Here is a 23,535-nt window from a genome sequence, read left to right on the forward strand (position 1 = left end):
TTTGCATAATTTCTTAGGTTTTTGCTTGATTACTTAACTATTGATGATTAGGAATAAATGGCAAGTTAAATTAGCTATTTGTGCCATTAGATTAGATTAGTAGTTTTAAAAACATGGGATTAGTACTTTTGAAGAGTAGTTACCAATGCCCATCATCCCATAACAAATACTGCATGATTTGCGGTGGCAGGGAGATGGAGATTTGCTTTTGCTCGTCATGTGTTAGTTAAGTAGTTATTGCTCTATGGTCCTAGTCTATAAAGAGCGTTCATATGTATAATTTGAAAAGGATGTCCCATGATCATTTGGACCTAAAGAGCAAAAGAGATGGTCAAAAAATCAAGTTTGATGTTCAAACGTCTTGTTCTTGAATCTTTTATAAATAGTTTCTAGCACTTACAAGTTAATAAGGTTCTTGACACGAGAATAAATCCACTGTCCTGCTAGGTCATGAATTGGACTGCCGAGAAACTTATTGCCCTTGAGAGCAACACCCCCCCCCCCCCCCCCAAAAAAAAAAATTCTGGGGACCAGAGGATCGGATTACCACATACCAGGAACTATATGTCAAATATGAATGGGAAGAGAAGGGGGGGCGGGGGGGGGGGGGTTCAATCCAAAGATGTATTTGGCAAAGTTTTTGGGAGGTGAAATCTCCCTAATAAAAATCTCCCTACTACTACTGTCAGGGTTTGTGATGTGCTTTAACGTCGTCATTATCAATTTTGGAAAGAAAAATCAGTATTTAACTATTTTCAAGAGACAAATTTAAGAAACTCAAAATTTTATGACCCAAGAAATGAAAATCAGGGAAAAAGCATCCATTGATGCCCTTATAGCCGTTGCTGAAATTTTTAGAATTTTGAGAAACCATCTTTTGTCCAATAATTACTCAAGAACAATTCAAATAGAGAAACTTTTGAACTTTGCGGTATTAATTTTTAGAAGTGCTAATTTGTTTCATGTAAACTATGAATATGAGTCCTCTTGATTTGGTTTTAAAAAAAAAAAAAGAAAAGACAAGAAGAAAGAAAATGTCTCTGAGGCCAAGTTTAGTTTGTAGGGACATTACTCAAGTGATTGTAGAGTCCTGATTCGATTTTCAAATCTTTTTTTTTTTCTCATTTTCCTCTTGTAGATTTGAAATCTTTCTTAAACCAAAAAAATGTTCTTCTTCAAAATTCAAGAGTTTTCCACTTGACACACTGAACACTTAGAGCAAAACTATTTGTCATAATAATAATAATTAGTACTTGATTTTCATAACCTTCTTTCTGATCAGTCTAGGAAGATAAACAGGAGGTGAAATCGTCCACCCTGCGATCAATTCAATTGGAATTTAGATGGACTAATCGAACCATTAGTTGAGGTTCAAAAAATCCCTTTTTTTTCTCTTCATCCCATCCAGAAGGGAAAGGGATAGAACATGCATGACTGATCCTACCATCAAAGATACACGTACCACATTGGCAACTCGAACAAATTTATAATCTATATATCATTCAACCTGAACAACTACCTTGTTTAGTTTAAAGAGCATCGATGTCAAAAAGGGTAACGAAGCAGCAGAAAGGGATTGATTTACAAAAGAAAAGATTGCTTCAAGAACAAAATGGTGGCTGAGTGGTTTGGTGGAGGGCCCTAAATCTGTTAAAGCAACACCACAAATTGCACGCATGAGAACTTCGAAGTGGTTCCATAGGAGGCAGGCTTATAGGTTCTCCCATCCCGCTATCAAACTACCCCTTATTTTAAGTGGTCGGCTGGAAAAAAAACTCTCCTGCCTCCACTCTCCACCACGCCACGGATTTTTATGTCGTCCACTCCATTGTGCCGGCTTGCGGGGTACTCTGTGCCCGATTCACCTCTGCTTTCTATATTCATTCAATCAAACTATTAAGTAGTGTTTGTTTGTAGGAAAAAACGTGGAAAATTAAAGAAAATTAATTTATTTTTTCTTTCATGTATATTTGATTGGCAGGAATGTTGAAAATTTTTCTTGCATTTTACGTCCTGCAAATTTTACAAGATTTTAAAGAAAAATAGTTGGTTACTCACAAAACTACTGTTTATTGTCATTAATAATTATCTTAGTAACCAACCGTGTATGAGAAATTCATTTTCATTTTTCTTTACCTCACTTCTTTCACTTCACTTTCCCATATAACTTTACTTCTATTCAAACGAATTCTTAGTGTATAAATAATATGTTTTCAACAAAAATTATTTGACACTCTATAGAAGTTTATAAATTTGCTAGTTGGTTGTATTACTCACGCAGTGGTGGAGCCAAGTTATTATTCCTGCGGAGATACAACATAAGATGAAAATATTTTAGTTCTATTGCTAGAATTAGACACTAAGGGTGCGTTTGATACAATTGAAATTTAAAAACTAAAATCTAAAATCTAAAATCTGAATCCATTAAGTTATTGAATTGTTAAATATTAAATCTAATACATTTGAGTGCATACCACATTCAGTGATAAGTGAATAGTTTATCACTTAATTTTGAGAACAAATTTTGTTTAGAAAATTTAGTATCACTTAATTAATTCAGATGTTTAATTTTTTGTTATTAAACGGTCTGAATATGTTAAGATCCGAATCTATTAAATTTGAGTGTTGAATTGTATTATCAAATAGGGTCTAAGATCCACATGCCAAGTAATAGCAAGTATATCTATATGTGTTAATTACTAAATTATACAAGATGATATAAGACTTTTATTGATATATTACAAGTCATGAAAGCACTAACTTATACGTTTCTTCTGCTTAAAAGAAATTTTTTGAAAAATCTACTGCTTAAAAGTATATATATTTTTTCCTTAGTGGGGGGCACATAGACAAATTTTTAGGGTCAAAACAAAAATTTTTATGAATTTCTATGCTTAGAATTAAAGCTTTTCTTTGCCCCTGTAAAATCTACGTGCGCCCATTGGTTTACATGTAGGTCTGCCGCTAGACTGATGTGTTAACATAAATCATTAGATTTCTGATTATTTTGCGTTTTCATCTTTAACATGGAGAGAATGACAATTATATTATGTGCTTAAAGCACGCCACAATCTAATGTCCAACTGAAGCAAAACATGAACTGGCATTTGACTTATGCAGCTCTTGGATTATCAAGTTCGTCTTAAAGAGCAAGAGCTAGAGTTTTGAGACCTCACGAACTCTAAATGCTATTTTCTTCCATTCTTTATATCGTTAGTCTTTCAGTAGAGGGTTCAATGTATACAAATATACGTATTTCAACATATAAATTAGTATTTTTTTATACTGACAATATATATTTTAGCAAGTTTAAAAGTACGAACAATAATCTTAATTTGAATATAAAACTCAAATTTTGCAAAAAAATATATGTATGCATTGTCAGTATAGAAAAAAAAAAAAAGTTAAACATTAACATATTGTAAGTTTTTTTTTTTTTTTTGGTTGTGAATGCCGGGGTTACTTTTGTCAAAAAACAAATGCGGAGGTTACAAAATCAGCACTCCCGGGCACACACAAACTGCGTGTAGCCGCAGTCAAAAAAGCCATGACAGGCAGATAAAAGCACAACTGCCGGCCCAATATGCTATCCCCACTCCAACTGCCTCTCGATCTCGTATTGCAATCACTTTTGGTGCACGCGCACTTTCCGTTATCTTTTCCATTGTATAACTACCCATGGTCAAGAAGACATCAATTCTGATTGTAAGTTCCCAAACATGCCCTTGTTATCAAACAATGTTACAACAACATAAAATTTCCGTGGGGAACTGAAATTGAAGATATTCTACAATTGACTACATGATTATACGTTATTTATTTGATGCATAGACTTGGTCCATTTGAAATTTGAATTCTGAAATCTGAAAGATTAGGTGTTGAAAGTATTAAGTTGTTGAATTGATTAAATTATATCTGTTTGATAAGTAACTAAATTATAATGCTGAATTGAAATGTTACATAAATATTATGTTGTTATCTTTAAAAAATTACCTTTATTTGTGTATTTACAGAGAAAGAAAAGTGTGTATGTGTGTGAGAGAGAAATAAAAAATAATAAAGCAATTTGGAGGTGGTGTTTAAGTGTGCATATTTACGTGTGATAGTGTATGTTTCTATATGTATATGTGTGTGTGTGTGAATAAAAAGAGAACAAATATGTATTTTGTGTGAGAGAATGTATAAGAATGTATTATATGTATGATAGTTATAGTATGTATTGTCAATTCAGAAAATTCAGTAAAAATAATTCAAAAAGTTTTGAATGAATTAATTTTTCAACATTATGTAAAGTTATCAAATAAGCCCTTAGCACAAACTTATAATAAGCACGCTAAATTTTCATTCTCCTATCGTCTCTTCTTCTTGCTTTCACGGTCAAGATTGCCAAAACATAATATTTGGTATACAAACTTGCTTAGAAATCAAATAAAATTGTAGGAACAAGGATGGTGTGATTAGAGTTTCTTTTATGTGTAAATTCTAGCTAGTCTATAAAAAGAAAGAAAACATCCTTAACTATAAATACAAATCACAAAAACTATCACTACCAATAAAACCCTTCACAAATTTTTTTTTTTTTTTTTATATTGTCCTTCACAAAGAACTCATGTAGAATTAGCTTCAAATGAATTAAGCCATGGAATGGTTCTAATAATTCAAAGCATGCCTGGACATGGGTTTCAGAGCAATTCCAATCGAATTTATGGTTTGGTTTTGTTATATCTCATCCCCTTCGAGGATCAGTCTAATCATAGATGAGGCTATTGATTAACTAATGTCCTTGGTGCAAGCAACAAAGTATTGATGTGAGCGATGGGATTTACAGCTTGCAAAGATGCTGCTAATGGAAAAGGAGAGCGAACTAAAAGTTTCTTTTGACGAGGAAGAATTTAGTACGGCTGTTTTGTAAATTGAATACAACAAATAAGGTAAAATAGGACAAAAAGGTGATCAACTCGACAACAATTCTTCCTACCGTACTACAAATAAATAAGGTAAAATAAGACAAAAACGTGATCAACTCACCAAATAAGGTAAAATATGCAGGTGTTTTTATTTTTATCTTACTTGTAACTCTTCTTTATGTCACTAAAATGAAAATGCTAAAGCAATGCAATATTTCAGTACAAGAAACGAAAGAGGGTTTCTGTTTATGGATTGTATTACACTTATTCTCTTCTTCCATTGATAGCCTTTACCCTATCTTTTTAGTGGATCCTAGTTATTTATGTGTACTGACATTGGATCTTAATACATAGGCCAAAAATCCCAGAAGTTCCAATATTAACTTTACTCCAATTTGAGTAACTACATAGCAAAAAAAAAAAAAATTGACTAAACATGTCCAAAATTTGATTTTCAAAATCAGAGAAAGTGCTATGTTTATAGATCTTCAAGATAATACCTCACACAACAATTACGTAGAGATGATACGTGAACTAATCTAGTGTACATGAGACATGAAAAAATAGTTTTGACTAATAGCTGTCTTTGTTGCAGCTGTCAACTCAAGAAACATCAACAAATGTCATGTTCCACATTGAGTTCTACACTCAAGAGACATCTCTTGTCCAATGTTGTGGCATGCAACAATTTTGTGTTCATGAGAAAATACAATTCCAAAAGGACACTACTGATACTTGGTGAAATTTTTTCTGTAAAAGAAAGATGCTTTTAAATTCCGGATGTCTATACCAAGAAAATTCCACCAGAATTACTATCAATTCAGCGTTACTCTTTTGCTTTGGACATTGTAACAAACAAATAGAAAACATACAGAAATTGCCCATGAGAATGTGGTTAGTGAAGAAGCTGCCACAAAGACTCTTCTATTGTTTACTTATATCCAAGGGCTTACTTCCGAACCTTAGGCTTATTTGGATGTTTCCAAGATGAAATAAAAACAACTATAATAGGCCAAATTCTGTTATTATCTGCTATTTTTAATAAAAGAAACAAGAATTGCTGGCCATGCCGATATTTCTAATGAAGCAGTGTATCCCAATTCTTTAGTACTTTTTAATTAGCTGTGGTTAATTAACCACTCATCAACACCGAAAGTGTCAGGTTCAAGCAATATTGATAGTCATCAATTAAGCACTGCAATTGGTACGTACGCCTCCGTAGCTAATGGGATTAGTTTAAACTTTATGCACTCTAGTTATAGAAAATTGTATTGTGCTCCCCCACCAACTTCAACCTCCCACTCCCCTCAAATGAAAACTAACAAGAAAGCTAATTTGATAAAGAAAAATATACAATATTGAACTCAAACGAATGCATTTAACTGCAGTTATTTTCGACGATTTCTTTTTTGTTTATCAAAGATAAATTGCGTCAAGACTTCACTTAAAATTACATTCACCTCATACTTTTTTGGTATCATAGATAACCTCCTATTTTGCCTAGATTGATTCCAACGCTTATCATGTAGCTTTGCGAGAAAATTTTGAATCATGGATACATAACCCTTTATACGTAAGACCTATTGCTGAAGAGTTACTTTAAAATAAAGTATGATCACCGTTAATATCTAATATGTAATCACTACTTGTGTTGAGAAAATTCAAGATTTCAATCTCTTAAACGTGCTAAGAGTTGTTTACAAATTTACCAATCCATGATTAGAACAATTTGTTTTCGACAACAATCATCTGAATTTGACTCCCATGCATCAAGTCTCTTCGAGTCCCTCAATGGATGAATTGTTGTATGTATATAATAATGCACATTATAATGTCTAACCACAGATAGACTAGCTTGCAGCAAATGTTCTGCCAAAAAGAAACTCATCATGCATTTTGGATCATTAATATTGAAGAGAACTAAAAAGGATTCATTGAGAGAACTAAAAAGGATTCATTGAAGTAAATTGTGTGTGAATTGCATTCAAAACTAGAAAATATCGAAACTCAAAACCTTGACCTCCTCGAAGATCGCTTAAACCATAAAATTAAAGCCTCTGCCAGCACCTTTATATTTGGCATTAACTGTCCCTAAAACCTCCAAATTAATTTATATTCATTGAAAAATATTGCAGAAATCTTTCAACTTGAGATATTCTCCTTCTTTTTCTCCACTTGTAATTTTTAGCCCAACCAAATGGTACCACTGGTTGTACAAATTCACAATCATGAGTTAAGGCACATGCTGTCCTTACAAGGTCAAACTTGTTAACAAAACTGAAAGATTTGAATCTTTAACCCTTTAAAGGTCCACACCACAAACAGTAGCATAATCATACATACATGTGCAACAAGGAAAACTTGAACTACTTAGCTTTTTTCCATTCTTCTTCTTTGTTAATCCATTTTCTCTTTTCTCCTCTAATTAAGGACTCCGTCCCAACCCTTAAAATAATACACCCTTCACATCAAGAAATAAACTATGCATAAAAATCAAATTACATGCCAAACGAAAATGGAGGGCATTATAGTCATTTTGTGCTCAAACAGAGTTTATATAAACTCCTTACAACTCTTCAAGAAACTCACTCTCCAACATTTGCGGTTTGCCACCAATATTTCCTAACCTCATACTACTATATACCATAACAATTCAAGAAAACAAACAACGATGGATACTCATCAACGTCCTCTCATCCTCCTCACCACCTTCCTCCTCCTCCTCCTCCACCACCCCACCTCCACCCATTCCCTCACTGACCCCACCACCTACTCCACCCCGGCCGCCGCTCCCACCACCACCTCGGCTCCCACTCCCCCTGCCACCACCACCACTTACCCCACCAATAAAGACACCGAATTCATCCGTTCAAGCTGTGCATCCACCCGGTACCCCGACGAATGCTACAACTCCCTCTCGGGCTACGCCAGCGCCGTACAACAAAACCCTGCTCGGCTAGCGCGTGTAGCCATAGCCGTGAGCCTCTCCAGAGCCAGACTGGAAGCCACTTACTTCTCGAACTTATCGAAAGAAGCAGACTACGGGGCCGACCATCGAGTCTCAGCCGCTATTCACGACTGCTTCTCCACCTTCAGCGACGCTGTGGACCAGGTTCGCGGCTCGCTCAACCAGATGCGCCACCTCGTCCCGGCTGGCTCCAGCGAGACGTTTAGGTTTCAGATGAGTAACGTTCAGACGTGGATGAGTGCTGCCTTGACGAATGAGGACACGTGTACGGATGGATTTGATGGGGTTTCTGATGGGCCCACGAAGAAGGACGTCTTTGATCGTGTTCATAGAGCTGAGGCTGTTACCAGCAACGCGCTGGCTTTGGTCAATAGTTATGCCAATACAGTTGCAGCAGATTCGAACTTCCCGTGAGAATTTACTCTAGTGGAGTAAGAAAAAAAAATTATGTGAAAGGACTGACTTTTTATTTATAGGTTTTTTATATGCAGAAAATTAGGGGTGAGTGAATTATTCTTGGTTTGTGAGCTGATTAAAAAGTGAGTTAGCTGTATATTATTTGCATGTAAGTGTAGTAATGCTATAGTATGAGTTTGTGGGATTTTGTTGTTATCTTATAAAAGTAATAAAAGTGTTGGTCATAGAAATTTGACTTGAGAAGACACAAGAAATTAAAGGGGCAAAAGGGAAAGAATAATTTGGATTGTAGTTTTTTAACAAAAAATTTTATATTTTTTATAAGCATATTTTTCAATCATTTTTTCAATTCACGTATGTCAAATCAAATCGTTTTAATATATTTTTTTTATAAAAATTTCAAAAAGTAGAAACCAAAATGGGAAAACAGAAAGCATTTGGCGAGCTAGAGTACATTTTTACTTGACGAGGTAGAGTCAAAAATTGTATCAATATTTTTTGTCTATGGGCAATGCTCTACTGCGTCTCTGTATTGCTCCACAAAACCCTGTAAAGGGAATATAATGATTACAACTAACTTGATGGACTAACTACCAGTTTGAAATAGAGAGAATTTGTCCACCTGTGCGTTCATATTGTGTGGACAGTAAATAGTCGAAAGGGGAGGGGACCCCCAGGCCTGTTAGTACTCGTTGTACCTTTTCAAGTTCAACCATATGTTCTTCCATAACAAAAGTTTTCCTCTGCTTTACCCATTTCTCGAGGCTCAAACCAATCATGGCAGCAACAAAGCATTTTGTATTACCTATTTTGAGATTTAGTTAGTGTTTGCACGGCACAAGATTTATCCTATTGTTAGGTTAAAGATGGCCAAACAGTCGGCAATTGCTAATATGATATACTCCTTGATGTGAAAGTATTTTGTGATTGTAACGATTACAGGGGAGGAGTAGAAGGGTTTAAATTCAAAACTTTTAATTTCTGTATTTAAACCTCTCTGTTCTCTTCACGCTGCATTCGTACGTGTTTTGATTTATTGACAAATAATGTTTGAGAGACATATGTATGTAGGTAAGACTGAGTCCTAGCAAATGAAAATATTTAGGGATTACTTTTTGCATAGTAGCCAAAGAACATAACCCCAAGCTCTATTTGGATCTTATTCTAATCACAAAAATGCGACTAACATTTAGTGAAATTATAACTAGAGAACTAACAAATCCCTTGTTCGGAAGGCTAAAATTCTTTCATTTTTTCATGTATTTATACTTGTTAGACACGTACTTCCACGACAATAGTAACAGCCTTATCATATGAAACTCTGTGAATTTATGCTCCACTCTTTTTACACCATAGATCAATGATTTGCCATGATTCGGCCATTTTCTACCTAGTTGGTGGCTTTAAGTTAATGAATATTTGAGGATCTTCTCCAACTAAGTAGTACGATTTTGCATTCGATCATAAAAAGGAAGAAAGAAGGGAAAGATAATATTGTATGAGAAACATAAAAAGGTACATGTGTATGATTCATTGTCGGGGTAGTTTAGAAATCCTGTCTAAAGTAATCATGACTTTATTTTGATTAATCTAGAAATGAAATAGAGGTATTCAATTACTGTGCCAAAATGAGCATCGACTTTTAACTTGTGAAACTACAGTTTTGTTAACCAACTTTTGACCCAAAGAAGCAGCAGACACCACAATCCCAAGCGGGACCTAAGTCACTGACCACAAGTTTTTGTTGATTTCGCATTGGTAAATTGTTAATAGAGGTGCAATTTGCTGTTATTTGAGAAGTATCATTTCTTGAATAATATTTTCTTTATAATTTGAGTCATAATCACGGAATCAATTTAATCGGGTCTAACCAAGAAGAGACATGCATACTGGGTTGATCCATGTAATCTTGAATGTCAACAGGATCACGAATTTCCTTTCTCTTTTTTTTTCCAATTTGACTATTACTGATTTAAGAAAAATGGATCATCAAACTGCTTAAAGTCTCCAGATGCGAGTTAACAATATGAAGTATAGCTGCTCCATTGGTGTTTGCATCCTCAACTAATCAACTTTGCTAGTAGTTTACATGGCTCTCTTGCACATTTCCAACAACAGAAACAAGAATTTAATCAGTTTCCCTGAAGGGAAAATAAGAAATTTTCTCATCTTCATCCAAAAATTTTCACCTTTTCTGGAAATAAAAGTTACCTCGCACTTTACATACCCTTGTTAACTTACTCCTCCAACTGCTTAATCTCTGCTATGAAATTAATAATTTCACTATTAGTTCGATCATATCGCATAATAGAAATGGCTCTTCATAATAGTCTGTTTTGTCCTTAATACGTTATCTTCACAATGATATTGGAATTTTTGAAACTTTCTTGAATTGCCCTTTTTCTTTGACCAACTTCAATCCTTGTCGGGAATCAACCTTCCTTAGCATCAACCTTCCTTAGTTATAGGCTACACTCAAACTAACCATCACAATAATGTGGATAACCTTAAACACATTAATCTATTTTTTATTAATATATAGAAACTCAGAACCTCCTACTTATAATCCCTCTCACTTTATCTCTCAACCTAATTCTCCTCTAAACACATTATATCTATTTTTCCTTTTCTCATTGAGAATATTGTGGGTCTGCTTCCAAGAATCAACTCTCCTTAGGATAGGCCACCCTCAAACCACCAAAAAAAATTGAGGACAGCCATAAAGAGTTTATATCTATTTTTCCTTTTCTTTTTTTCTTTTTTATTAAGATTATTGGTGGTTCAAGTGCGCCTCTTGAGATTATTCTTCTCCACATCGTAAAAATTTTCTTACATACTCTTTGATTCAAGGATGGAACCAAAAGGGAGCAGAGAGAAGCCATTGCCACCCAAATCCTAAAAGTTCACTCTTAAAAGAATTTTTTTTTTTTTGCTTTGGTCCATTTTTTAATTTCATACTCAATGCCCAGCCTTTCTGAGATTTTGAAATCAATTATTTGGAGATAATTTTTTGTACAAATTCTAATCCTTGCTGAGATGAACGCTTTTCTGTTTCAACTTAGATCATAACTGTCGTTATAAAGGAAAATAAACTTTGATTGTAATTGGAAAAACAGAGCACCATCCAATTAAATGCATGTGTGTACTTTTCTGTGCTAAGGTGATTCATTGTCGCTTTCAGATCAAATTGATATACATCGACCAATGAAGAAGAAATTATTAGTTGCATATTATCCAGGATGGAATACACAGTTTGATAAGATAGATATATTACGTGTTTGTGTTAATGCACATTGCCATCATTAATCAATTTATAATTCCACGCTTCGACGGGTTACATCTGACGCCAACCAATATGTTCCTCGTCTCTCAAAATAACAAACGAAACTCTGCTTATTTTAGGTCCAATTTTGTGAAATCTCGTTTTGGTTCTTAAATTGAAATTGAAGCAATAAGAGTCCCTCAGAGTTATGTCTGCCGCAGTACATCACTTCTATATGAGATCAAATTTCAGGGTCGTGCGTTGGAATTCTGTTGTTGATGTAATTTATGAGAATTCCTATAAATGAATCGTGGTTCAAAAAATATGCCCTGATCCATGGTGATGATCAGAGTTGAGCCGACAAAAAAAAAAAAAAAAAATCTCGGAAAAGTATATAATATGAATAAGGAAAACTCTAAGAAAATGTTTCTCACATTTTACGGTTTAAATTTTTTCATCTCTTATTTTAAAGTGATGCATTTACTTCCCTCAAAAATTTAAAATGCACCTATTTGGTTTCAAATTCACCTGAGATTTTTCACGGGACACACACTTGATGAATTTTAAAGGAGCAAAAAGGTCAAGCAAAGAAAATTTTTTTGACCCATTCACATGACTCGATTTATGTTTACCTAGTGAGAAATCTCCTTCAATATATTCATCCCTTGGTTGGGTAAAAAGGACAAAAGAAAACTCATAAAAAAGGAAAAGAAATTGCATCAAGACAAAAGACGCATACAACAGCATGATTTTGTTGGAGATAAGCCGCGAGTGAATTATTGGAGCAAAGCAAAGAGATGCTTATGATACCATAATTTATGGGGGTTTTTTTTTTGTTTTGTGTTGGGTACGAACCATATTTTATGGGTTAGAATAGGGAGAGAGACGGACAGCGTGCATGAATCATGAATCATGAATCATGAATCGCTTTCTACCAAATACCGGATCACATGAAGAGTCGTACCCAGATTTCTTATGTTAAAGATTTGAAGTTCACTTCTTTCTCTTTTCTTCTTTTTGGATTTATTCTACAATCAATTATTGTAATTTACTTGTACTTGAACATATATATATGTATATATATATGTCTGGTTCATGTCTCAAATCAGCACACGGCACGTAAACCATTAAATTCTGGTTTTGTGGTCTATGCGAACGATGAACAAGGACAATAATTCTGTCCAATAATTGTTAATCTAACACTTTCATTTGATTTGTCTGCCTAATTAAGCTGGACCAAATCTCATTTTGGTGACTAAATAGCTGCAAAATCGCAGGGTTTTCTGTATTTTCTGTTCACAATTAAGCTGGACCAAATCTCATTGTGGTGACTAAATAGCTGCAAAATCGCAGGGTTTTCTGTATTTTCTGTTCACCAGTTGATTTTTAATTTTTATAAAAACCTACAAATTATTGGGAATCATTCATTCAATACGATTCGACTTGCGTCAGTGCTCAGTTTGTTGATCTGATTCACCAAAACAGTTAAGGGGCTAATGCCACATTTCACCAAAACTTAGAGTAACCAAGCTCTAGTACTTTGATGGGATAAAATGGTATGAGCCCACCAAAAAAAAGAGCCTCTGACCTTACAAGAATAATTAAAATTGTTAAATCATTTTACTTTAATTTCTCAGCATCTATTTCCAGAATAATTTTATCACCAATTTGTCCGTCAGCTATCAATAAAGTAGGTGTATACAACAACCTCAAGAGCAACATGAAGATTGTACACTACACTTAAAACTATGAGTTTTCTTGGATCTTGTACCACAAATAAGAAATTTATAGAGATAAACATGAATATGATGAGAGGGATCAAACATACACCTTTCCGTTTACTTTTGCATAACTTATTTTCATCAAGATCATGAAATAATTATGAGTTGATCAATTGTCCCGTCCGTTTATATATCACATACATGTATATGTCTGTCATCACTTCAGAATACCCTCGTAAGCCTGTAAGGGAAAGACGTAAAGGAGAGACATTCATCAGTATATTCAGCATGTGAAAGTGGGAAGTGACGGTTTGGACAGAAAGAGAGTGATCAAAATACAGGTACATTAGCAGTGGACAAATTTCTTTGGGTCTCAAAATGTAGCACTTTTCTATATACTTTTCGTGGGTCCTTAATGCAATTCAAATCATGTATGCATACATGCAAGGGACAATTGTTCATTAATGCCCCCATCACTATTGCCAGCAGATATGATTTTAGCAGTTTATGATTATAGAGGGCATGTGATATCATGGGTCCAATGTTACAATCAATCAATAGTTCCCCCTTTGCTGATATGAAAATGCATGGATATGTATTCAATGAAAATTACAGCTAACGATTTCATTGGAAATAATAATGTTAAGAATTATGGTACTAATGTTGATTCAGCCTAAGCCAAACTCAATTCACTTCCACATTGAAATGGGTAATTATGATTGTACCAATATTAATGGATATTATCAGTTCTTTGTGACGTTTCTGCTTTGAAAATGATAATACTTTCATGGTCCTAGAACATGTGTATATAAAAAGGGAAAGAAGTTGAAAGGATAACAATTGAAGAAAAACACTATGAATTGAGTCTTGCATGAGGACATCTAATTGAGGAAACATTTACATGACTATTTTTTATTTTTTTTTTGGAGGTATAGTATTTTGGGCACTTGATTTTTGCAAATAATCAGTATGATATTCTGCACGAGAAGATTCGATTGTAAGGTGGAAGGGATTGTAAGTAAGAGATTACGGTTCAAAACCTCAAAAGAAAAAAAAAATGAAAAGAGCAGGATAATCTACAAAATGACAAATTGACTGGATTTTCTTTTCAGAAGCCGGCTTGTGAAACTTGACATCAATCTCCTGACAAGACCAAGGAAAATGAAATGCTGCACATTTCAGCACTTATTTAGACCCCAGAAGCCCATTTTAAGCCCAGAAAGCCCAAAGCAGCCCATTACACCAACCCTGAAGTATGTGTCCATCAATAACCTATTTAGAAATTTGGGCTTGTTGGCTTGTTTGTATTCCAAATTTAGATAAGGGAAAAGAAGTTGGCTTGTTTGTATTGCAAATTTAGTGGAATTTCCTTCTTCTTTTTTTCTTATTTGGATTTTTTAGGAATATTTTCTTAAAAGATTTACAATCATTTTTCTTAATACATCACATTTCAAAAAATCACTACAGTAGTAATTCCCATAAAAACTCCCAAAATTGCAATGATGTAATTTCAAATTATTAATCTCTAAAAGTTTCATTGTTCACTTAAAAGCCATTACTTAAAGCCACCCAGCCCCCTCTCTACACCTAAACTTATTTTAGGTCACCACGTCAGTTGGCCAAGAGTGACCTTGCATGTGGAGTAAACTCAAATTGTAAAAAATTGGGAGGTCGGGGGAGTCAACTCTATTTTATACATACATTTATATACTATGAATTAAAATTTTCAAAACTTAGGAGGGCATGATCCTCTTCAACCCCCTCGGGCCTTGGCTCCGTCGTTGAGTAACAGATGGTTAGTGCACTTTATGGCATCAACAAATGTAATTGACTAAGTTTCCAACTTGAAATAGTTAGTGTACTATATTTACATTACTCAATGGTAATTAAATACTAATGTTGTTATGGTTACATTACTACATGATAAGAAAGTAATGGATTTCAAAATTTTGTTCTATGGTACTGTACACAACCATATATTACAACATAATATTCCCCTTGATCCCTTGCTCAAAAATGTCGTAGTCTGAAACCTTCTTGATCTGGAGTCCTGTCATTGTATAGTTTGAGACCTTCTGATTTGGAGTCCTTGTATTGTATGTGATCAAAGGCGTGAAAATCTACTGTTGCGTCAAACATGGGATCCTTGTATTCTTCCAAAAACGTTGGAGCAATTGGAAACAGTATTCTTCTCATCACCTGAAAGAAGGTAGACGCCTTCGACTACTACGTCCCTGCATGGAACTGTCTCGCTGCATCTTAAACTGCTACATTTTTCTTTGATGTCCCAAGCACTTGTCTAAACTTGATGTCGTGAATTTGCACTGCTGAATCCTGAAACAAGAACGTTAAAATGGTGTGCTCCTGACTGATAGATTAAGGTGATAGATTAAGCAGTGTGATTTGAAAATCGTAACAAAAACAAAAGTTATAAGTTGTAACAAGTGCATATTTGCATCAGTGGAAAGATGAATATTCTGAAGAGAAAAGAAGAAATAACGTATCCGATCTGTACAGTTTCTGTGATCACAGTAGAATTGATCAATAATGATGGGCTTTGCTGCTTCATGAGAACAAATTCTTTCGAAGGTTATGTTCCTTGCATAACCTCTTCCTCCCTGATAGCACAAAATTATAAACAGATACTCAAGAGATTATTGACAAAATAACTCGTAATTTAGACTCCATGTTTCTGTAAAAGAATATGGATAATTTCCAAAAAGCCTGTATTAATGCACTTGAGCAACTGATTAAGTACCTGCCATGATTTAATTCTAGCACCATTGGTTGATTTGGTGAATACAATATCACCGACGTAAACGTTTTCGACTTTGTGGTTTGCACCATCCTTGCCTAAACTCCCAATACTGTATTAAGATTTATAGCCAAAGAAAAATAAATAAATAAATCAGCAACAAGCAACCTCTGAAATATTATCTTTGAAAAGAAAAAACAGAAAAGAAAAAGGCTTCATAATGTGAAACAAAGCATTGGCACTATTCTTAGTTTGATTCAGTTCTTCCACACCCGCTAGATTGCATTACACAAGGATAAAATCAGCCTTAGGATCACAATATAAACTGACAACAAAATGTTTCAAATATTGCAGACTTTTTATGGTTTTCATTTCAAACAATTTGAATAATCAATGATTTTTTTTTGTTTTTTAAATCATCATACATGCATATAGTTCGAATCATCAAAACCAAGCAAAAAACCTGCCAAATCAACTTAACCAAAAACCAAACTATATATATATATATATATATATATATATATATATATTTCATGCCTGGATCTTTTCAATAGATTCTATTCCAAATAAGCAGGAAATTTGTTTTGCCTTATACCATTCCCAGGGCCACACAATATGTTGTTGACTTTCACATCTGCACATCCATCAACAATGCAGATGCAATCATCACCTGTGCAAAAAATAAATAAGACCAACGTGATAAGTAAACAAGCTGAACTTTTAATCATCATATCAATAATTTTCTATAGCTTTCTGTTTACCAAGCAGAGTTCAATTAGTATCACGTTTTAAAATAATGTTTATCATTACAGTATGAATACTTAATTCTTTGGAGTTTAGTGTATGTGCAAAAGGAATTAAGTGCCTGTACTTTTATTGGAATCCACAATGGTAGCATTTGTGGCATCAATCTTTATCCTTAAGACAAAAACTGATCTTAAATGATTCAGGATAATATGCATTCGAGGGTTGTCCTTCAAATTCAGATTAATCAACTGAACATCCTCCGAGTTCGAAATCTGCAAAGCCTGTTGAAAAAATATTCATAGCTAGTACTGTTATTATTTCTTTCTCCAAGCTTATATATAAAAGATGTTTTACAAAGGACACCAAACTCACCGCTGGTTTCTTGAGACTCTGTAAAAGGACAAAAAAAAAAAAAAAAAAAGGTTAGTTCTAGACAATGAAATAACATACGTCAATAGTGAACCTGACGAGAAAATATAATAGTACTCCTTACATGGATATTCCACCATTTGTCTCCTCGACCATGAATTCTGCCACCACCATAAAGTCTTAGTCCATGTACATGTTTGAAATGGATCCACTTCATCCAATTTTCGTCGCAGCATTTCCACTTTGAGGGATTCTCTGGTGCTACAATTTCTCCTTTAATCTGCATGAATTTTAATCAGTAACTTTGATAATAATAGGTTAGTTATAAAAAAGAAAAAAGAGATGAGGAGAAAAGTATTGAGTGGTGTATACTTCAATATACACCAGTAGACTGTAGTATCACCATGGCCATGTTATGAAAAATATATCAATGTCTCTCAAACTAATTTAATCCAATTCTCTAGTAAGATTCTAAGATATTATTAATTGTACCCTGGAGTTTAATCAATGTGATTAGAAGTTCTTAAATTTCTCCACATGAACAAAAAAGATTGTGATATCTTACCCTATGTAGTCAAAAAATAAAAACTCAATGTAATTCCCTGATAGGATTGTATATATTTACTTTACATCTGGGACGATTACACATATACCATGATTTTCAATATGGAAATAAGAAGCACTACCAAAAAAAAAAAAATCATCTTATTTCTTCTTACCTAAAATTTTGAGAGGTATACATCTTTGTTTTCAGATTCGGACTGAACCGGCCGGTTCAACTGATCGAATTGGACACCAGTCAAGTATTCGATCTGAGTTATTCTAAAAACCCCATTGGAAGAAGTTCAGTCAAACTCGGTCAAAAATCGGGTTGAACCGTGAACTGTGCAAACCGGGTTAATTTCTATTTTCTCATTTTGCTTGACTTTTCAACCGACCATCACCATCAAAATCACACCCCACTTCTCTTTTTCCTCATCCAATTTTCCTCCTCACTCCACAGAGACTTGACAGTAGCCTCATCTCCCTACGCCGGCGACTTCATCTTGTTAAGGTAAGTTTCTTTCTCTTCATTTGTCCTTTTTTTTTTAATTTTTTTTTAATTTTTTTTAATTTTTATTTATTGCAAGTATAAAAGTGTTAATTGGCATCTGCTTTGCTCTTAGGGATCGCCTCTATGTACTCATATTGTTTGTTTTCATACTAGTAGTAGTTAAAAACGGGCATCAATACAATAAGCAGAATAGTAATAATTGATACTACTATTTGGGAATGAAGTTTTGTATTAGTGTTTTTTCATTTTTGGCATTTGTATTTAGATTAAGCTTCGCATGTCAGAAGTAAGAACTTGCTCGAGGTTATATTTTGCAATAATTTGTGACATATGAATTCTAAGAAAAAGAACTAAAATGTATATATTGGGCCTAGAAATTTCTTGAATAACTCAATGTATAGAAACTTAATATGTGAATACCTAAATAAATACTATGGTATGTTTTCAACTGAACAAAACTTGTTATACTTCAATTTGTTCTGTTTTTGTTCTTTTAGATGATGTTGCTACGTCGAAGTTTCAGAGTGAAACAAGTTATTACAGTATTTCAACTTGAGGGAGTTGATGAATATACAAATAGAGGTGTACTTTTCATTGTCTTCAGATTTTAACATGTATTAGATTTCTATTTAGTTTAGTTTGTTAGTTTGGATGGATTTGGAGGTTATTGTTCTTCATTTGTGAAGTTATTCTTTGGATTGTATTGTTTGAGTTTTCAAAGTCGGTTTTACTTCATGGGCATGATATGTAGGAAATGTATAGGACAAAGAAAAACACCAAAATGTATATACTTTTCATGGTATTTCAGGTTTTATATATTTAATATATGTTTATGATATCATGATGACATCATCCGGTTGGACCCTGATCGAACCGATCGAACTAATTGATCCCTAACCCCTGAGTTCGGTCGAGTCAACACCCGGTCCGAGTCTGAAAACATAGACATACATAGGTGCTTTCCTATAGTAATTGAGAGTATATAATTTGGGTCGGACCAAAAAAAGAAAAGAGAGAGAGAGAGAGTATAATTTGAGTGTGTACGATACTAGGCTGTAGTGGGTTCAATGCAAGAAAAGTATCGACCTGACTCTAATATGGGTATCATATATGGCTATTTACTAAAACCGGTTTATGCATAGGCAGTAAAGGTTGGCGAGATAGTTTAGGTGAATTTGAAGATACTACACATTCCAAGCCTGGAAATTACTAATTGTTTATTTTTTTTCTACCAAAGTGCAATTAGCTCTTTAAATTTCAAGGCCCAAAAAAAATGAAGATAAAATAAGGAACGAAAAGGAAGAAAGAAGAAAGTGCTATTCTAATCAAACACCTCACCTCAACATTGATGATTGAGGATTTGCAAGGCCCGCTGAATAACACAGGATGGATCAAGAACATCCCATCTGCAGGAACTTCCATAATTGGAGGAGAAGATGATGAAGACGTGCAAGTCGCATTCCACGCTTCCATGAAAGCCTAAATCAGTTCAGACATTAAGAAAAATAAATTGCTCATGCAATATAGTTAATTACGTTTATAATCATCAGCATAGCTAGTATTTAAGGTATGGGCAATCTTAGTATCATATATAGGTTTTTGAATTCATATTATTACATTTGTGTCATCTGTCTTGCCATCCCCAGCTGCTCCATAATCACGAACATTGTGAACTGATGATGAATCAGACTTTGTCACCACGAAAGAAGGGAGAATTAATGCGATAATCAACAGCGGCAAAAAAAATTTTCGTGGCAAACCTGTTAAAAACAGCAAAATAATTAGAAGAAAAACAAAATTCAAGTTAGATTGGCATACAGAAAAGTTATCTTAAACGAGCTAAACCATAAAAAGCAACATTGAATTACTTTTACGGAGTTCAACTCATCCGCTAAACAAGTAACAAATAATGTTATTTATTTTTCTCGTTCTAGTGATGGTTTTTTAATTACTATACGTAAAAAGGGAAGTTTGTTGTTGAAGATAGTTTTTGATGCAACGTAAAACGGTAAAAGTAGAGGAGAATAGGTTCTTGATGTATCAACCCTTTTTCTGGTTTTGTTCTTTTAATTAACTTATACCCTTCTAATTCCTTGAGAATTAGTGCTTAGTTGAGGTAATCAGACTAGGATTCTATTTGTTTTCGCTTCCTACTTCAATTTCCTATTGGATTAAATTAAGAAATTTAAAACCAACGATCTTCAAATCAAATGAAGCCGTCCGCTGATGGGAAAACCAGTTTAGGTGGCAAATCTGGAATACAAATCATATAGTTATACGAGAAATTAGAAAACGTTCAGACAGAATGGAGCAACATTCGTTCTGAACAAAATCTGAATTTCTCACATACAATCGAGGTAATTCATTAAAACACTAAAAAGAATAAATAGATCTTAATTATGTGAATCTGTTAGTATTTTGCGGAATGATTTGGCCAAAATAAAATTTTCATTAACAAGCTTACGTGGAATACAAATTTGGTGTTTATTTTTGTGAAATTAGAATTTTTTTTTTTGCAGTTACAAGTTTATCGATTTGTGAAGGAACATGGCATCCAACCGATTTGAACTTCAAAAAAAAAAAAAAAGAATGAAACAAGAAAAAATTTACTGTAAAGAGTTATTAAAATTATACATAGATTGAAAAAAATATACACATATCTAAAACAAAGTATACGTAGTTTGACTTGTCGATGTTTCCTTCTTCCCACCGCAAGTCGTTGCATACTTGGATTCAGATACGGTAGGGCCACGACACAAATACTAAACAAGTTAAAAAAGCTGCACCAAAACTCAGAATTTACGATCTGATGATTAAAATAAATTTAGTGAAAAAAAAATCAATTCTCAAACAAGCACCTTTTTATTCTCAAACTCAGAATTTATGTTTATTCTCTGCTATGTTTGGATAGCAAATTTTTTAAAAAAAAATTTTTGCTTGCATCATAAACATACTTTTCAATTCACCTGTTTATATTTCCAATCACCTTTCTATTTCACATACATCACATCATAAAAAAGTGTTATCCAAACAAAGCGTTTACATATTCCGAACATAATACAATATTTGGTTACTATTAGTAGTAAATTAAACAAGCAAAGGTGTTAGATGGTGTAAATGCACCAACTATCCTTTTTTCTTTTTTATTTTGGATAATCATTTATAGTTGGGATAGCTACCATATTCACACAATTATAAGAATTAATGGTGTTTTTATTTTGCTTAAAGAAAAAGGAAAAAGTTGGCTAAATTACATTTTAAAAAAAGAATAGAAAAAGTTAAGCACAATAAAGGAACAATTGCTTTTGAGTAAATAAAGAAAATTAAATGGAAAAATTGGGTAAATTACTTTAAACAAAAAAACAAAAGAAAAAATAGCAAATATGATGATTGTGTGAATGCAGCCACACTTAAAGAAACCTTAGGTGACAAAGAGTCATTGGATGTCTAAAAAATCCCAAACATGAATGATCCTAATATACTTTAACTCTTGTTTAAAAAAAAAAAAAACCCAAAGAAACGCAATTTGATTGCAAAATCCATTTTGGACTTTTAAATAAACCGTAAACTCCACTCGATCCAAGCACAATTCGTATTTGGATAATACTCAATCTATTTAAACTCCCTTAGACCTTCCCTTGCCTTTCAATCGTTGACCTCCTAAACAAGCAATGAAATCTCTAGTCCTCCTCAACCACCTCCTCATCCTCCTCTATCCCTGCCCCTGCCCCTGCCCTTGCCCCAGTCCCGCTCCCCAACATCGTAGAAAACAACACTAACTTCATCCGAAAGGCTTGCGACTCCACTCCATGCCCCGAACCATGCTACAAATCTCTTGTCCGCCAAGCAAGCAGGATTCACCAAGACCCAGTTTTGCCGTGAGCCCTATTAGAGTCAAATCGTTAGCAATTTACTTGTCAAAGAGGTCAAAAGATGCCAGCTACAGAACCAGTAACCCTCTAGTCGGACAGGCTGTGGACGTCTGCGCGGAGATGTTCGATGATGCGGTGAAAGAACTGCGCAACGCGTTGAATAAAATGCATCATCTCAGACCCGACAAGGAATTTCATGGCAAGTCTAAAGTTGGCCACATGGGATCTGTAGTGGGTCCCACATTCACGTCAATTCTGCCTTTTACTTGTCAGGCCGTCTCCTTCTCGTATCAGTTCGGCAGAGAAGAGCTGATCCGTCTCGATGGCCAGCTCGGAATAGTCATATGGCAGCCCACTAGGTTGACCGAGCTGAGAATGAATGGGCCTGGTGGGTCGCGCCGCCCGAACTTATCGGAACTAGTTAGCGGAGCCCTAGAAGGAGTCCCGCTATGGAAGACTCCTTGTCCTGCTAGGAAACTACTACCTCCGACTCTATAAATACAACGCATTGCGAAGATGTTAGGTACGCTATTTCTTTTGAACACATACTCACTTCGATTCCAAGCTTTTATTGACTTGATCGTCGGAGTTGCTCCGGGGGACCAACCCCGCCGCATCTTTGCTTACAGGTCGGCACGGCCACCCTGTTCCCTATCAGCTAGCTCGGCAGAACCACAGCTCAGCTCGGATCTCATTTTTGGCAGTCGCATCAATTGGCGCCGTCTGTGGGAAACACGTTACTCTTCTTTGCGAATCATGCCGAGGACTAGGTCGCAGAGGAACGCTGGCGGACCCAAGGGGACCGAGCGAAGTGGCCCCCAAAACTCCCCTCGGGGTCCAACACCTGGAGAAGGAGGGGCGGGGCACTCACGAATCCCGCCTGAACAGCTGGTTCAGACGGTGGCGGAAAACCTGCCCACCTTCGAGGCGATCATGAACTACCTCAAAGGGCAGTCGGAAGGTCATCCGGACAAAGAACCTAAGGTCCAGGGAGCAGACCCGTCAGAGTCCCGAACCGGGAGTCCCAAGCCCGGGGCCAAGCGGTCGCACCGGGAACTCACGCGTGAGCAGGTCGAGGTCGTAGAACCCTCTCACAAGAACTCCCGAACTGAACACTCGGAGCCCGTCCGGAGGCTCTCGAGGGGAGAACTCTCCCCCCTGAAAGAGCGACAACAGGTGCAGGACGAGCTGGACCTACTGTTGGACCCTGAGGCGGACAGGTACATTGCTTCCCCCTTTGTGCTCGATATTAAGGACTACCAACTGCCCGCGAAGTTCAAAATTCCAAACATGAAATCTTACGACGCAACTACGGATCCGGAAGACCACCTGTTCGTGTTCATGATGCAAATGCGCCTACAAACGGTCGCGGATGCGGTTAGATGCAAGACTTTCCCAATGTTCCTGGAGGGAAGGGCCCGGCAGTGGTTCCAGGGACTTCCCCCCAGGTCAATCCAGTCTTT

The 23,535-nt window shown here is 35.1% G+C and overlaps 1 protein-coding gene and 1 pseudogene across 1 annotated transcript; one reads left to right on the forward strand and one right to left on the reverse strand.

Moving 5' to 3' along the window:
- The first annotated feature begins 7,511 nt into the window (after positions 1-7,511).
- On the forward strand, positions 7,512-8,532 carry LOC113758553 (21 kDa protein-like). The gene has a single exon (XM_027301359.1). It carries the CDS (start codon positions 7,579-7,581, stop codon positions 8,287-8,289), a length of 711 nt encoding a protein of 236 aa, XP_027157160.1. The 5' UTR covers positions 7,512-7,578; the 3' UTR covers positions 8,290-8,532.
- A 6,874-nt stretch (positions 8,533-15,406) lies between these two features.
- On the reverse strand, positions 15,407-21,906 carry LOC113758551 (annotated as a pseudogene).
- Positions 21,907-23,535: the final 1,629 nt, after the last annotated feature.

Source organism: Coffea eugenioides, unplaced genomic scaffold (genome assembly GCF_003713205.1).
Source record: "Coffea eugenioides isolate CCC68of unplaced genomic scaffold, Ceug_1.0 ScVebR1_567;HRSCAF=1265, whole genome shotgun sequence".
NCBI lineage: Eukaryota > Viridiplantae > Streptophyta > Magnoliopsida > Gentianales > Rubiaceae > Coffea > Coffea eugenioides.